The 15,110-nt window shown below is 38.0% G+C and overlaps 2 protein-coding genes across 2 annotated transcripts in view; one reads left to right on the forward strand and one right to left on the reverse strand.

Annotated features, from left to right (window-relative positions):
* IL1RAPL1 (interleukin 1 receptor accessory protein like 1) overlaps window positions 1-15,110 on the forward strand; it is a 686,991-nt gene that overhangs the window by 55,875 nt on the left and 616,006 nt on the right. The gene's annotated exons all lie outside the window — the stretch shown is intronic.
* Window positions 13,154-15,110, reverse strand: part of LOC102973952 (transcription factor SPT20 homolog) — a 10,871-nt gene continuing 8,914 nt past the window's right edge. Inside the window, exon 2 of the mRNA XM_055081900.1 lies at window positions 13,154-14,488. Within this exon, the coding sequence (XP_054937875.1) occupies window positions 13,154-14,488 (1,335 nt within the window). The remainder of the gene's footprint in view (window positions 14,489-15,110) is intronic.

Below are 15,110 nucleotides of genomic sequence, written 5' to 3' on the forward strand. Positions count from 1 at the left end.
AGGTAATATATTCACAGGTTCCGAAGATTAAGATGTGGACATCTTTGGGGAGCCATTATTCTACCATCTACAGTGCTCATCACTGTTCAACTTGTCCTCATTTGTAGGGATTTGTGGGTGGGGAAGGGAGGTGGGAATAGAGTGGTAGGAATAGGATGTTTGGTTGCCTCCAGCTGAGCTTGAATCTGTGCTCTCAGTGGGGCACTTTCACTTAAAAGGGTATGTGGCTAAGCAGGCATCATAAAAGATACCTTTAGCATCATCCCTGAATTGAAGGATTGAAGGAGTTAACATAGGAAATTGCATGTTAAAATTAAATGAGTTATATTTTGTAAAGCACTTAGAACAATGTCTGAGCAGAGTAAGCATTATAAATAGTATAGAAACATTATATATATATATATATATATATATATATATTAGTAAACCCCCCCCCAAAATGTTCACAAGGAAAGGAGTTTTAAGCAGACAATTGATTTGCAAATGTGATATATCCTTTTGACCAAAAGAGCTGATGGACTTAGTGAATTACTTTCCTTAGGGCATATTAAACCTCCACTGTTGACAGGAGGAAATACACCTTGCCAGGTTTGTCCGCTGGCGGTGATGATTGTGTATGCATTATACACTTATTGTCAAATTTTTATGAGAATACCAAGTTAAAATCAAAAGTGAAATGCATATACTGGGAAATGGCAGTATTAATTGGACTATCTCATATTTATTTATTGAACACTTACACTGTGCCAGATGCTACAGAGCATCAATGACGAGTAACAGTCCTTTTGCTTGAGGCTTTTGAAGTATAATGGGGTGAACTCTTTTGGGTGTGCAGATACTTATAATACAAAGCGGATTACATTGTAGCCTAAAGAACATGTAAACAAAGGGCTATAAAAGATTATAAATGAGAGTAATCACACATGTAAAGATGTCTTTGAGTAAGTAGTGTTTGAAATGAGTTTTGACTACAAAGGTGAAAATTAGACAGGCATACTCCAGGCAAGGAATTAATGTTACCTAAGTTAGATCGAACATCCAAGGATGTAAAATCAAAAGCTTTGGCAGAAATGGAGCGTGTTGCACCTATGATCACAGTGAGAGCAAGAACGGAAAGGTTCCATGTAGCTTTTAGATCATATCCCATTGTGAGGGTGTTGTATTAATTCCGTAGGAGGTAATGAATTTTGAAGAGGGAGATGTGTCATCCAGCCTACTTTTAAGAAAAACTGATTTGGCTGTCATATATTAGATAAATAGAATGGAGATGAGGTCAGAGGGAGGGATAATAGTTAACAGCTCATTACCAAACGGCCTAAGTGAGAAATAGTGAAGGCTTTGACTAGGATAGTGGGAAAGAACTGGAAAGGAGGGGGTGGATGTGAGGGACTGTGTAAAGCAGAATCCACATGATTTAGCAACTGATTGAGGAGGAAAAGGGAGGGGCCCATAATGACTGGTTGCCTGCTGGGATGACTAGGATAATGTGGTAGCAGAATAAAAACAGGAAATTGGGCAGATGATATATTCTGGTCTTTAACTGAATGGATGTAAGATACTAGAAGAATTTTGAGAATGACTGTTTCAAACGGGTATTTGAAAATGAGGTTAGACGTTCAGGAGAGAGTTAAAGAAAGGGAAGAGATTTGGGAGTTTTAGTCTAAAATAATCTCAGGATGGGGGAGGGGGAACTTCGTAGCTCATTTAATCCTAAGAACTCTTCTTACGTGCCTTTTCCCCATATCTGCCAAATGGGCGTCTATCCTATATTTGAACTTTGGGTCCATGACATCCTGAGACAGGCATTTCTGCTTGCACCATTCAGTTTGAAATTCCTTCTTTATTTTGAGCTCATCAAAGTTCTTTCCTTTTGAGCCAAGTTCTCTGTCTTCGGACCCTACCCTAGAGCAATTGCAGTTCTTGAGTCTTACATAAGCTCTTCTGATATTTTAAGAAAGCTGTAACATCCCTGTTTAGGCTACTCTTCCAGTAAAGCAGGGAGTGTAAATGGTGCTCCGAGGCAATGTAATATCTTAATGCCTTCTTTGGCTGTGATCCTTGCTAGAGTTTTCCCAGATATAAATAAAATTATAGAAAACACAAAACAAAATTTGAGTGGGTTCTAAGCTCAATAAATCTAATGTGCAAAACTGAAGTTTTAAAATCCCTGATGGGAGTCATTAGGATCTCCCTATGGACAGATGCCTGGGGACACATGTGTGCCTCTGTCACATCTCCTGCTTCTTACACTCCTACATTCTTTTATAAGCTAAACATCTCTAGTTCTCACAATGATTCATACGACATAGTTTCCAATCACATCACTCTTCTTTGATCTAACTACCACGGAGAAGAGCAAGACTAGCCCCTCCCTTGGTCTAAATATTGTGATTTTTAAAAAAAATTTAGGGCTTCCCTGGTGGCGCAGTGGTTGCGCGTCCGCCTGCCGATGCAGGGGAACCGGGTTCGCGCCCCGGTCCGGGAAGATCCCACGTGCCGCGGAGCGGCTGGGCCCGTGAGCCATGGCCGCTGAGCCTGCGCGTCCGGAGCCTGTGCTCTGCAACGGGAGAGGCCGCAGCAGAGGGAGGCCCGCATACCACAAAAAAAAAAAAAAAAAAAAAAAAAAAAAATTTAGCTGAAATCAGTTTGGCTACATCCCTCAGCTGGCTCATAGTCAGCATGCTGCCACTGGTGTCTGTTAATCCTCTGCAGCTGGCTGTGAAACCAAGTGGAGGCTCTTCCCTTAAGTGATGTTACATTTTGCCTTGTTGTAGCTGATGTTACTCTAACCCATGTGATTCTTTAGATCCCAAATCGATCATATTTATCAAGTTGCCTTCTAGATCTCCATTTATGACATTGTTCACACTGTGGAATGGTAAACAACTTATATTCAGGATAGAATCCTTTTACCTAGCAGGGTTCTTCTAGTTTGATAGTAAGTTGTCAGAGTTAGGGAAGGAATTTGGGAGAAATGTCATTGAAGTGGTATGGATGTAAAAAGTGCTTTTTAAAATAAGATGACACTGCTCTTTTAACCTGAATTTATTTTTATATAAAATAACACTATTTTTAGTTAAGAGCCTGAGCTGTTAAATCAGCGGACCTGAGTTCAAATCCTGTTCCGTCATTTTCAATTTATTTCTCCTCTGAATCTATTTCCTTAAGTGTCAAAGGAGGATATGAATTTCTTCTTTCTAGGATATTGTGAAGGTTGAGGAGATGATATGCATAAAACACTTGGTACCTTGTTTGGTACACAATAAGTGCTTGGCTGTTATTTTTCTCTGAAAGTCTGATTACAGTTTAAAAAAATCACCTTTTATGCTATTTACATTCATTTTCATATTGAAAAAAACGTATAATTAAATACTTGGGAAGAAACTTCTAACATATATATGGCGAGCATCTGTTTTGTTTTTGATTTTTCCTAAAAGTAGATTTTGATTTGCTCTACCTTCTTCCTATCCTTTATATAAGCAGCAAAACATTCATTTTAAGGATGATCAAGGCCAAGGATGCAATCTAGAAATATGTGGCCTTGGTGTCCTTACATCTGTACTACTACCAAAGCTGACCTAGCATCATCTGTGACCCTCAAGAACCTTCCCATTTATAAAGAGTATTCCACTACCAATTTGTCATGGCTAACCCTGAGTAAAGAAGGATATTTGGGAGATGGTGGGTACTCCCCTGTTTCAGTGACTGCCCCCCTCTCCATCATTGCATGTATGTTTCATTTCTGTTCTCTCATCAGCTGTAATTAATGTGGTATTAAACCTATCCCTTGAGATTTTAATTTTATTTATTATATTTTATTTTCTAGAAGTTCTAAGAGTTGCCTTATTTTAAATTGGTTAGGTAATTTTTATAGACAGATATAGAAATATCTATATATGCTTATGCTTGCCTTTTATTTCTTTGTTTTAAAATTGCTGGTTGGTAACTTTAAATCTGTAGTTTCACTACAGAGAGTGGAGAGATAGCTTCTCTTTATTCTTTCTCATGATTCTTGCTCAGGACACTTTATTTCCCCTTTGTGCTTTGTTGGTTTGGGTTTGTTTTTTCAACGAGCTGATCATTTTCCTTAGAATATTATTTTGGGGGATTCTCTGAGGCCTAGGATGAAGGGGAACTCTTCTGGAAAGGATTCCCATTTGCCTTGGCAAGTGCCTAAGGTGTGATCACTCTGGGATCACTATAAATTAAATGAAATTCATAGCTTGAGGTTTTTTGGGGAACTATATAAGTAATATGAATGTGTGCTATAGATCTACTCTACCTTAAGGATGTGTAAGATGTTGGAGAGGGTCAAGTTTAGTTATGCTTCATCATTTTCTTAATGATTGTAGGCCTTAGCTTTACTGGATGAGTGTTCTCTCCAATTTGAGATTTGACTAAACCCCCAATCCCTAGGCTATCAGACCTGTGCCACCATTAAACCAAGATTGTGGTGACTGAGATTACTGTGTTCAGTAATGCCCTCGGGAAAATGTCTTCAGTGGGCCACTTAATTCGTTGAGCTCTGGTTTTACTTAGATTTTGGCCTAGGATTCTTATGAACTATTTCATTTTGAGGGAAAGAATCTAGTATTTTAACTTAGTTTCATTTCTTGGTCCAAATAACCTAGTATGCCATATTACTAGAAATAGAACTTCCCCGCTCTTTCTTATATAGGAGTTTTCTCAACCAGATTTTCTATTTAACATTTCAGATTTATAGGACATAATTCTCATTCTCTGACCTTGCTTTCTTGCTACTGTCAGCTTTATTTCTAATCTACATTTTAACTTAATTTTCTCCTTTGGACAATTTCTGTCAATCTTAAGCACCTTGAAATAGTTACTCTCATTAATATGATAGGGATTTTACAAAAAAAAAAATCTTTAAATAAAACCTCTGGATGGTTTGGTTGTGTGATTTAAGAATGAATTCATGACTTTGAAGAAGGAGTCAGGACTTGGAAAATTGGGTGAAATAAAAAGATGTAGTGAGAAACTCATGGCTATTGAGATGATTGATTTAGATTTAGATTGTCAGGGAATTAAATGAAGCCAGGAAGGAGTTATGGGATATAAGCTGATTGAAAGAGGTAAGACAGGAAGGAATGATGGAGGAATTAGACGCACAGGAACCGATGTTAATCTTGGAGAAGTCTAACCTGTATTCAGATTTTGAAGAAATCAATTAATGAATATTTGACTATTGACCACATAAATCAGGGCTGTTATGTAGTCTTCTCTTTTCTTAGAACTACTTATCAGATCTTATCTATAACAGAGGATCTTTTGACCTCAAAAGAATATTTTTGGTACATTTACTCATCAAACCAATACCTAGAAACAACAGAGAAATGGAAAGTTAATAATATGACATCTGATACTTTATAATTTTTTTTCATCTGGAGATAATAGAAAGAATCAGAGAACGTCTAAGAATCTGAGAAAGTCTCACCGTATTATTCTCATGTCAGATTTTTTTTTTTCCTCCAGCTATTCTTTCTCATTCGGAACAGTTTATTGTACTACAAATGAAAAAGGGTATAATATGTGATTATATTATGGAGTATACTATATGAAAAAATATATGTAAATAATACTTTATCTGTAAATTTCTAAGTTGTTTTAAATGTTTAAAGTTGTACAACCACCATTATTTATTGAGCTACTCCTCTGTCTCTGGCATTATGGTGTTTTGCATATGTTAAGTATTTTTCTATTGAATCCTCAGAAAATCCTGTGAGCTAGAAATTATTATTGCTATTTTATAAGTGAAACTGAGACTCACAGAAAATTAGTAATGCGTAACTTTATTGTTTATGAATGTCTTCCACTTTTATTTACTTTCATGTGCATTTTAACTGTGATCCTCATGTCAAGCCTGTGAGTTAGGTCAGATATTGTTATTCACTTTTTATTTATGAGGGCAAAGAGGCTCAGAGGAGTGAGGCTTGCCAACTCAATCAGCACACTGATATAGATGGTGCTCAATCTCAGTGCTTCTAATAAACAATGTATTAATTTTTCCACAGTGCCACACTTCTTTAAAAGATAAGTGATGATGATGATTATAACTTTAATGATTGTGCAGAGTTTGGGATTTAGAAAATCATTATTAACCCAGTAACTGTATTTAATATTTTGTATATCTTATATCTAATGCTATGAGAAGAACCCAAGGGATGCATACAATGTGTGAAGAATTCTAGGAAGAATGTAAGAAGTAGACAATATAATCATAAATAGCAATCTGTATTCCAACAATTTATTTAGCTTTGTCAGATACATTTTTTAAAGATACTTTCCTTTTTCATGTCCTCCAATGATTACAACCAGGAAACATTTGTAGCATAAAGCTATCATCCCAAGATAATTATTTATTTCTTTTAGGGTGTCAGAAAAATTTTTGTTTGTAAATTTAGGTGTGATGATCAAAGTCAAAAGGAGTGTGTGAGGTAAACTGTTAAGCTAATGGGCTAAAATTGTTTTTTTCATTTTAGATTCTTATTATAGGTAAGAAAGTATGTCATGGAGCTATAGAATCAGTGGGAACAAAACTATATCTGTTAGCTAGTAATAATTCCAACATTAAAAGGTCATATTCAGTGTAGTTCAACTCTGGAATTTCAAAAATGTTTATAGTAATACGTTAAAGAGTTTAAATAACTGACCTGAGGTCAGGCAGCTAATAAATGTTGGAGATTGGACTTAAACCCTATCAACCTCACCTTAGCCCCATACTCTAAACGCTAAACACTCCCAATGGGAGATAAGCGTTTCCGTGATTTAAGGTTTGGTAAATTGGACAACCGTGTGTCTTGGGATCATGCTAAAACTTCGGGTTTTTAGAGTCACTTAAATGTTTCTTAGCCATGTAAGTCTTGGGTTACCCATGGAGTAGATTAGTCACAAAATAATTATAGGAGTCAGAATTAAAATAAAATAAAGTTCAGATTAATTATAGCTTACATATTTCACTCTTTTATATTTTTGTTTCCTTTTGGGGCACAAATACAAATTGAATATTTTTAAATTATTTCTGTCAAAACAAATTTTGTAATGCTCATTTTTGTGTTGTTGTTGTTTATAGTATTTGGTTGAATTAGGATTTTTACAATTTGAGTTTACCAAGCATAACACTTAAAGTCCAAAGGCTAATCCAATTTTGTATCCCAGAACTTTGGACAATGAGTAGCACGTAGTTTCTCAATAAATATTTACTGAATTATGAATATTAATTTGTCTATCAAATATTTTTTCAGCTACTAGACTAAGGCCTTTAATTGAAAAATGTTTCCTTTTAAGAAATGCTCAAATTCTGATACATCTTTCTTCTTAATAGAGTATGTTTCTAAAGCCTCTTGAGTGTTTAAGGGTGTTATTGAATATATGTCAATAATGCTTAATGGAAAATCTGTTCCTTCTTAAGACAGTGATATGTACCATCCAACATAATGCATTTGTTCCAACTGATGATGATAAAAATATGACTCTCAGAGATGAGAAAGTATACTATGTCCTAAACCTAGCCAACTACGGCTGACTTCCTCTCTAGAAGTCAGCTACTTGTTGACTGATTTAGGATGGCCTCAGATGGAATAACTGGGGTGGCTAGAATCTAACTCTGTGAGACTTTCATCCTCCAGAGGCTAGCTCAGGTATGTTCTCATGTCAACAGAAGTGCAACAAAAGGAAGAAGAGATGTGTAAGTACTGATTTAAGCCCCTGCTTCATGACTTCTAAGATCCCATTGGCCCAAGCACGTCACATGGTGGACTCAGACTCAGAGTGGAGGTTACATGTCCAAGGGTACGGGTACAGGCAGGAGTGAAGAACTGGGACTATTAATACCATGCATACTTAACTAATTGAATCTAATAAAGTGTATTTGGAATTTCCACTATAACCTTCTCATTCCCTAATTAGAACTGAATCCTAAAAGACAGACTACCTTAAACAATACACACACACACACACACACACACACACACTTTGTTCATTTTCTGCTTATCCTCTACTTTTTGCTAATATAATTCATTAGCTAAAATATTCATTTCTGTAGAGACTAAGCAAAAGAATAGCAGGCTTTTAAATAGAAATACCACATGGTATGGACTTTGTGTTCAGTATACAAGACAAATATTATCTACATGTTATTTATCAAGTAAGATTTGTGTGTGTGGACATTTTATTTACAAGCATACCTTGCAAGAAAAGCACATTTTTAAAAATAAAAATGAGCTGATCATTCTACAAACATTCCAGTTGCCTATTATAATGAAATTGTGTTAAGTGTCACTCTTAAAGCAGTGGAGGTGGCATTTGCATATCAGTTTAATTGCTTTGGATTAAACACTGAAAGATGAGAGCCAAGAGAGCTTATTAAGCTGAAATGAGGGCAACTGATAAAAAAGTGATATTATGTCAACACTACATCTGGAAGTCTTTTGCTATTTCCATTTTAAATCCTAATTGGCAATGTTTCTTAAAATTACCATTGAATGCCATAGTCTTGAAATATAATTTTAAAAATTAGAAGGTTAATGCAGGAATTGTGCTTGATCAATTTGATTTGAAAGCCAAGCTAGAGTTTTCCCTACTTCATTAATATTTATTTGTTCTTAATGTACTAGGCTGTAAGCTTTTGAAAGGCATTGTCTCACTTATTGCTGTGTCTTTAGGGCTTTGACATCGTCTGTCCTGTTATAGGTGCTCAATAAATATTTGTGAATGAATGAATGCGAAGTATGGCAACCCCATCGTAGTTACTGTTAAGCATTTTAGGTGAGGAGTTGGGCACTGCTGGTTTTGATTGGTGCCTACAATTGTACCCACAGGCTCCTTTCCACTCTGAAACACTGGGTGCTCACTGGCCTCCTCCCTCTTTGTATAGGTGAATCATCAGTCATTAAATACATAAAGTCCTCAGCCACCTACACTGAAGCAGGCTATGTGGAGTGAGGCATGTGTGAGGCAACTTAATTTGCAATTCAGAAGGTCTCCTGTTGGGATGTTTGATTTGGGGCTTGCATCAGCAACTATCATTTGTTGGCTGTGTCCACAGCGTCAGAAAACTGATAACGACATCATTTGATAAATCAGCGATAATGCCGATCTCACTCATTTGCACTGGAGAATTAGCACCACTTCCAGGTGGCCCCCGTTGCTCATCAGAGGGATTTCACATTTGCCAGATAGCCTATATTGTTAGATCATCTGAAACATATCCTCTAACTTTGGTGAGAATAACTCCTCCATTTCAGTCATTCTGGATAATTTACTTTATGGAATGTCTCAGCAGCTTACAAATATTATCTTCTTTAATACTTATAACAACTGTGTGAAAAGGGTCCTATGAAATATCTCCATTTTTGCAGATGGAAAAATTGAAGCACAGAGAAGTTAGGTGACTTACCTATGGCCCCACAACTAGTAAGTGGCAAAGCCATGTTTTGAAATTAAAATTGGCTGGCTCCAGAGGGTTGTGCTTTTAACAACAGGGCTATGAACCCGTAGGTGACTGAGGTTCCCCTAAGGACCCTGAAAATGAAGTATTTTGTATGCCACAGTTTTACTGTTGTTGTTTTAAAGTTTTAATTGTGGTAAAAAACATGAAACATAAAATTTATCACCTTAACCATTTTTAAGTATACAGTTCAGTAGTGTTAGGTGTAGTCACATTGCTGTACAACAAATTTCTATAACTTTTTCATCTTGCAAAACTGAAACTCCACTCACTGAACAACTCCCCATTTTCCCACCACATCGTTTTTAAGTCTTGTCATCCCAAACATCTAATTAGACTCCATCAGGCTGTTATCACGTGACAATAACAGGGAAGCAAAGACAGGAGAACATTCTCTTATTTGCATACATTGGTATATGCCCAGAATTCAAAACTTCTAAGAAACATAAATGCACCAAAAATGAGGTGATTTGAAATAAAAAGGAGTATCTTACTGATTTGTCTTCTTCTTGTTCCTTAGTTTAGCCTTGGAATTTTGTAGAAGGAAACTTATATGTTATAGTTCATCAGAATGACCTATGACTGAATTGTGAATTCAGGAATATTTTCTTGGTTCAAATCCAAGAAAACAATAAAAGCTTTATTTAATTTTCTTATTTCTTATCATCATAACCTCTGCTTAAAGTTAAATTATATTTAAATAAGTAATAATTCTCATTTAGTATTCTTCTGATGTTTTAAAAAGACAATTGTGACATTCAACACAGAGTTAGAGAATATGAATGTACATTACATATGATTATAATTATATATAGTAAAATTTTAACCATTCAAGTAAAAGTACTAATGCTATATAAGTAAATGCAAAATCATACAATCTATGTTTGAAAAAATAAACAAAAATTTGAAAAGGATGTTTATATTAATTTACCTTTTCAATTCTTTTTTTAATATTTACTACCATGTTTGATTCACAAATAATCCTGTGAAATAGTTTGAACTGCGCTGTAATAAAGGATGATATGGAAGTAGACCCCGATCCAGATGGGTGGTACTTAGGCTGAGTACTAAGCTATGAGCAGAGAATGGGAAGGAGTTCCTGCTTGAGGGTCTCCACCAACATATGGAGGTGAGAATGAACATGGCACATTGGGAGCACCAAGAGTTAAGTACTGCCAAAGCCACAGATGTGAATGGGGAAGTGGTAGGAGATGGGAAAGAGATGCAAGACAAATCCTGGTCTAAAAAGACCTTGTATAGCTAAACAAAATAGTTTGAATTTGATTCCACAGAGTATGTGCAAGATTCAGGGAAGGATATTAAGCAAAGGAGTGTGACTTGGTCAGAAATGTCACAGATGAAAATATTTTATCATTAATCCATTTGCTAGTGTCAGGACTCATTGAAGGTGGGTGATTGTTCACCTATTAAGAAGGAAGCCTGAGAATTTCTCTAGGCATCCCTCAAAGTTAGAGTAGAAACAGTTAGGGATAAGAAGGGTATGCAGATAGATTTTCTATTTTTTAAGTTATTTAAAATTACTTGGTAATTAATTCAGTTACGTTGTGAATTATTCTAACACCAAACAGTAAAGGGTCTAATAGGATCAGGAAAAAGATGAATGTCATCATATTTGGACATGTTAAATGAAAGATGTTTACCAGTCATCCAAGGGGATGTCTCAAATAGCAAATATCATTACAATAGAATTAAGTCTTTCAACAAAAATAACTATTAACAAATATATTTTTCTGATATTTTCAAATATCCCATTCTTTTCAAGCAACCTTCAATTCCAGAAAATCAGGAAGATGACATTTTTGAGTGATATAAATCTTTACACTTACATATAAAATATTTTAAAAGTATTTTCCACATGTATGAATTTACTCAGGTTTTTTGGGGAGAGCGCATTTGAACTAGTCATTTAGTTTCTTACCTTACATTGTTATCCTAAAATATATTGTTTAGGAGCTACAGAAATAATTTTTTTCAATTAGCATATATATTTAAAGATATCTTCATATCAGAATTATTCATTCTTTCCCCTATAATTCCCTGTTGTCATTTTTTTCAGTTTATCTAAACTTATTTTTTTATTCACTCATCTGTTACAAGTCAAGAAACTTTTACCCTGTCTCTCTTGTGATTATTATCCTGTCTGATGGAGACAAAATAATTGAGACAGAATAGAGGAGCAAGATGAATGGCAGAGAGCAGGTGCATTTGTATACTATGAAGTGTTTGCAAAATAATAAGCACCACATGAATAATACATTTGAAGAATATTGTCTGGCAAATGATATTGAGTTATATATCCAAATTGTCCCTCAGTTACTGAAGAACGAATTACAAATGCCTAATGCATTTAGTTTTATCAGACAGAGAGAGAACTCACCATGTAGTGCATCTAGTTAGAGTAAAAAGCTACTGTTTATTAAGAAAGGATTAAAATCTTTACCTATATGTATAATTTGAAAACCTAAGGAATATATAGTAATATATTTAATTATTTGTAGGTAATTTGAAAACCTAAGAAATATACAACTATAAGAAATAAGGAGGGCTTCCCTGGTGGCGCAGCAGTTAAGAATCTGCCTGCCAATAATGCAGGGGACACAGGTTCGAGGCCTGGTCCGGGAGGATCCCACATGCCGCGGAGCAACTGGGCCTGTGTGCCACAACTACTGAGCCTGCGTTCTAGAGCCCGCGAGCCACAACTACTGAAGCCCTCGTGTCACAACTACTGAAGCCCGTGTGCCTAGAGCCCATGCTCCGCAGCAAGAGAAGCCACCACAATGAGAAGCCCGTGCACCACAGCGAGGAGTGGCCCCCGCTCACTGCAACTAGAGTGAGCCCGCACTCAGCAATGAAGACCCAAAGCAGCCAAAAATAAATAAAAAGATAAATAACTAAACCAATAAATTAAAAAATAAATAAATAAGGCATATATAAATATAAGGAACCTAAAGAATAAACATATGATAATAATATATAATACATAAAGATATAATTTGAAAACCTAAGGAATATATAATAATAATAAATATTTAATTACATATATTTAATTTGAAAACCTAAGAAATGCATATATAAATATATATATTTTTGCTTATTTTTATTTTAAGTCTGGTGTGTGGGGGTTTTTTTGAGGAATTAAACTTCCAGGCATATTTGCCATTAATCATAAAGTTGACTTTTATATAATGTAACAAAACTATCATTTGCACTAATATTATTACTGTAGTTTATTTTCAGCTTTAGTACTTACGCTTATTTCTTTCAAATATTTAATATTTTATTAATTTAAAGTTAACTTGAATCTCAAAGTTTAATATATCTTACATTAGCCCTGACAATAAACTTAAGAAGTAGATATAACTATTTACATGTTTATAAACAAGGAAATGGAGATTCAGAGAAGTCAGGCAATGGCTTGAGGTCAGTAAATTGCAGAGATGGGATTCTGACATGGTGGTTAGCACCATAGCCCATTTTTTGTTTCTCAGTAAATCATTTCCCTGTTTTTCTTTAAAAAAACACATAGAGTTGTGCTTTTGTATAATTTGTACACCTACCAATGTAAAATACTGAGACGTTAAAACACCAAAATGGAGTGAAACTTAGAAACCCTTTGATCCAATACTCTTACGTTGTTTTAAAAAAGATTAAAAAGTAATGCAAGACTCAGGGCTTTGGAGGGGTTGGTGTGCTTCCCTTCATTTTACCTTCTGACTGGCTTGCTGTATGCTCACTAGGTGGAGGGGGCTGAGCTGTCTGGGCTGCTACTGTTGTCACAGCCACTGAGCACTGCAAGATTCTGAACCCTATTGGCTGAGGCTGTGGCTGCAGCTGCAGCTGCAAGGCAGAGGAGAGCTGAGATCCCTGCTGAGGGAGGTTTGGCCCTGGGTGGCTCTGGGCAGAGCCCAGCCGAGACAACACAACTACCTGGGGCTGCAGAAAACCCTCCACTTCATTGAGGTTAATGGCCGTCGCTTTCTGAGCAGGTAAGTTCCTTCTCTGACTGACCGAACCTTGTACAGGAGCCTGTGGCACTGGCTGCTGAGGATGCGAAGTTGTGGGTTGTTGAAGTTGCTGCTGTGGAATCAGGTGGTAGAAGCACTGCTGCTGTGGCTGCTCCTGGGCCTGCTGCTGGGTGTTCAAAATGAGTGAGTCCGGTGGAAGCTGGAGTAGAGCTAAGGGACTGCAACTGGAAGCTTTTTTAACAATAAATTGAACACCTCCTTGAGAAGGAGCCGGTGGTGGAGCAGGCAGCACATTTGGTGGCTGAGCGCCTGCAGGCTGCTGGCCAGTCTTGATCCTTGTTGGTTGGTGGCCAAGAGTGATTCCTCCAGGCAGGGGGCTAGGCTTGATCCCTGTTGGTTGGTGGTCAAGCCTGATTCCTCTGGGCAAGGGGCTGCGCTTTCTCCGTGTAGACAGATGGCCCGGTCCGATCCCTGTGGGCAGGGGGCCAGGCTTGACCCCTGTTGGTTGGTGGCCAAGAGTGATTCCTCCGGGCAGGGGGCTAGGCTTGACCCCTGTTGGTTGGTGGTCAAGCCTGATTCCTCTGGGCAAGGGGCTGCACTTTCTCCGTGTAGACAGATGGCCCGGTCCGATCCCTGTGGGCAGGGGGCCGGGCTTGACCCCTGTTGATTGGTGGCCAAGAGTGATTCCTCCGGGCAGGGGGCCAGGCTTGACCCCTGTTGGTTGGTGGCCAAGCGTGATTCCTCCAGGCAGGGGGCCAGGCTTGACCCCTGTTGGTTGGTGGCCAAGAGTGATTCCTCCAGGCAGGGGACCGGGCTTGCTCCCTGTAGACAGGTGGCCAGGTCTGATCCCCGTGGGCAGGGGGCCAGGCTTGATTCCTGTGGGAAGTTGACGGAGCATGATTCCTGCAAGAGCTGTGGCCCCGGTGGTAGAGTCCTGCATGGGCTTGGAGCCTCTCCCCGAGGCCTGGCATCCTTCACCAGAGTACACCACTGTGGTGATCTTCAGGCCAGATGATATGGCCAAAACTTGGGTCCTCTGTGATGAGCCCGCAGTGGACAGGGCCGTGGCAGGAAGCAAGCTAACTTGATTCACCTCCGCAGAGAATTTCTGGGAAGGACTTGGTGGCTTAGGAGCAGGGGCAGAAGATGGAGATTTATGAGAGCTGCTTGCCTGCTGTGAAGTGAAACTGTCACCACTGGAGCTCCTTCCTGAGTTCAAGGGAAGTGTGATGGGTGGAGGTGGATGTTTGGCTCCCTTGTCAGACACTGAAGACTGAACCGACCCAGTCTTAGGCTGTTCTGGTTCTTTCCCTGGAGAAGGTTGCCTGAGACCAGTTGAGTCAACGGAGCTGCGTGATACCTGCACTGGACACTGGGCACTCTTTTGGACCAATTCCTTGGACTGACTGACCACCCTCCCCACATCAGTCTTTGGCCCTGGCACGAAACTATAGAAATGGTCATCTGTGGAGGATTGCGGGGGAGACAGCTGTCTCTCACGTCTGACTTTTTTAGGGGAGCTTCTTTTTCCAGAGATAAGTGGATCATTAAGTGACTGCAAGGTCAGCTTTGTTGTCTGGGACTGACTGCCCTCTTCACACCCAAATACAGAACCATCTTGTACCTCATGGGTTGGCCAGACTGTTGATTGTGAGTCA

Source organism: Physeter macrocephalus, chromosome 21 (genome assembly GCF_002837175.3).
Source record: "Physeter macrocephalus isolate SW-GA chromosome 21, ASM283717v5, whole genome shotgun sequence".
Taxonomy (NCBI): Eukaryota; Metazoa; Chordata; class Mammalia; order Artiodactyla; family Physeteridae; genus Physeter; species Physeter macrocephalus.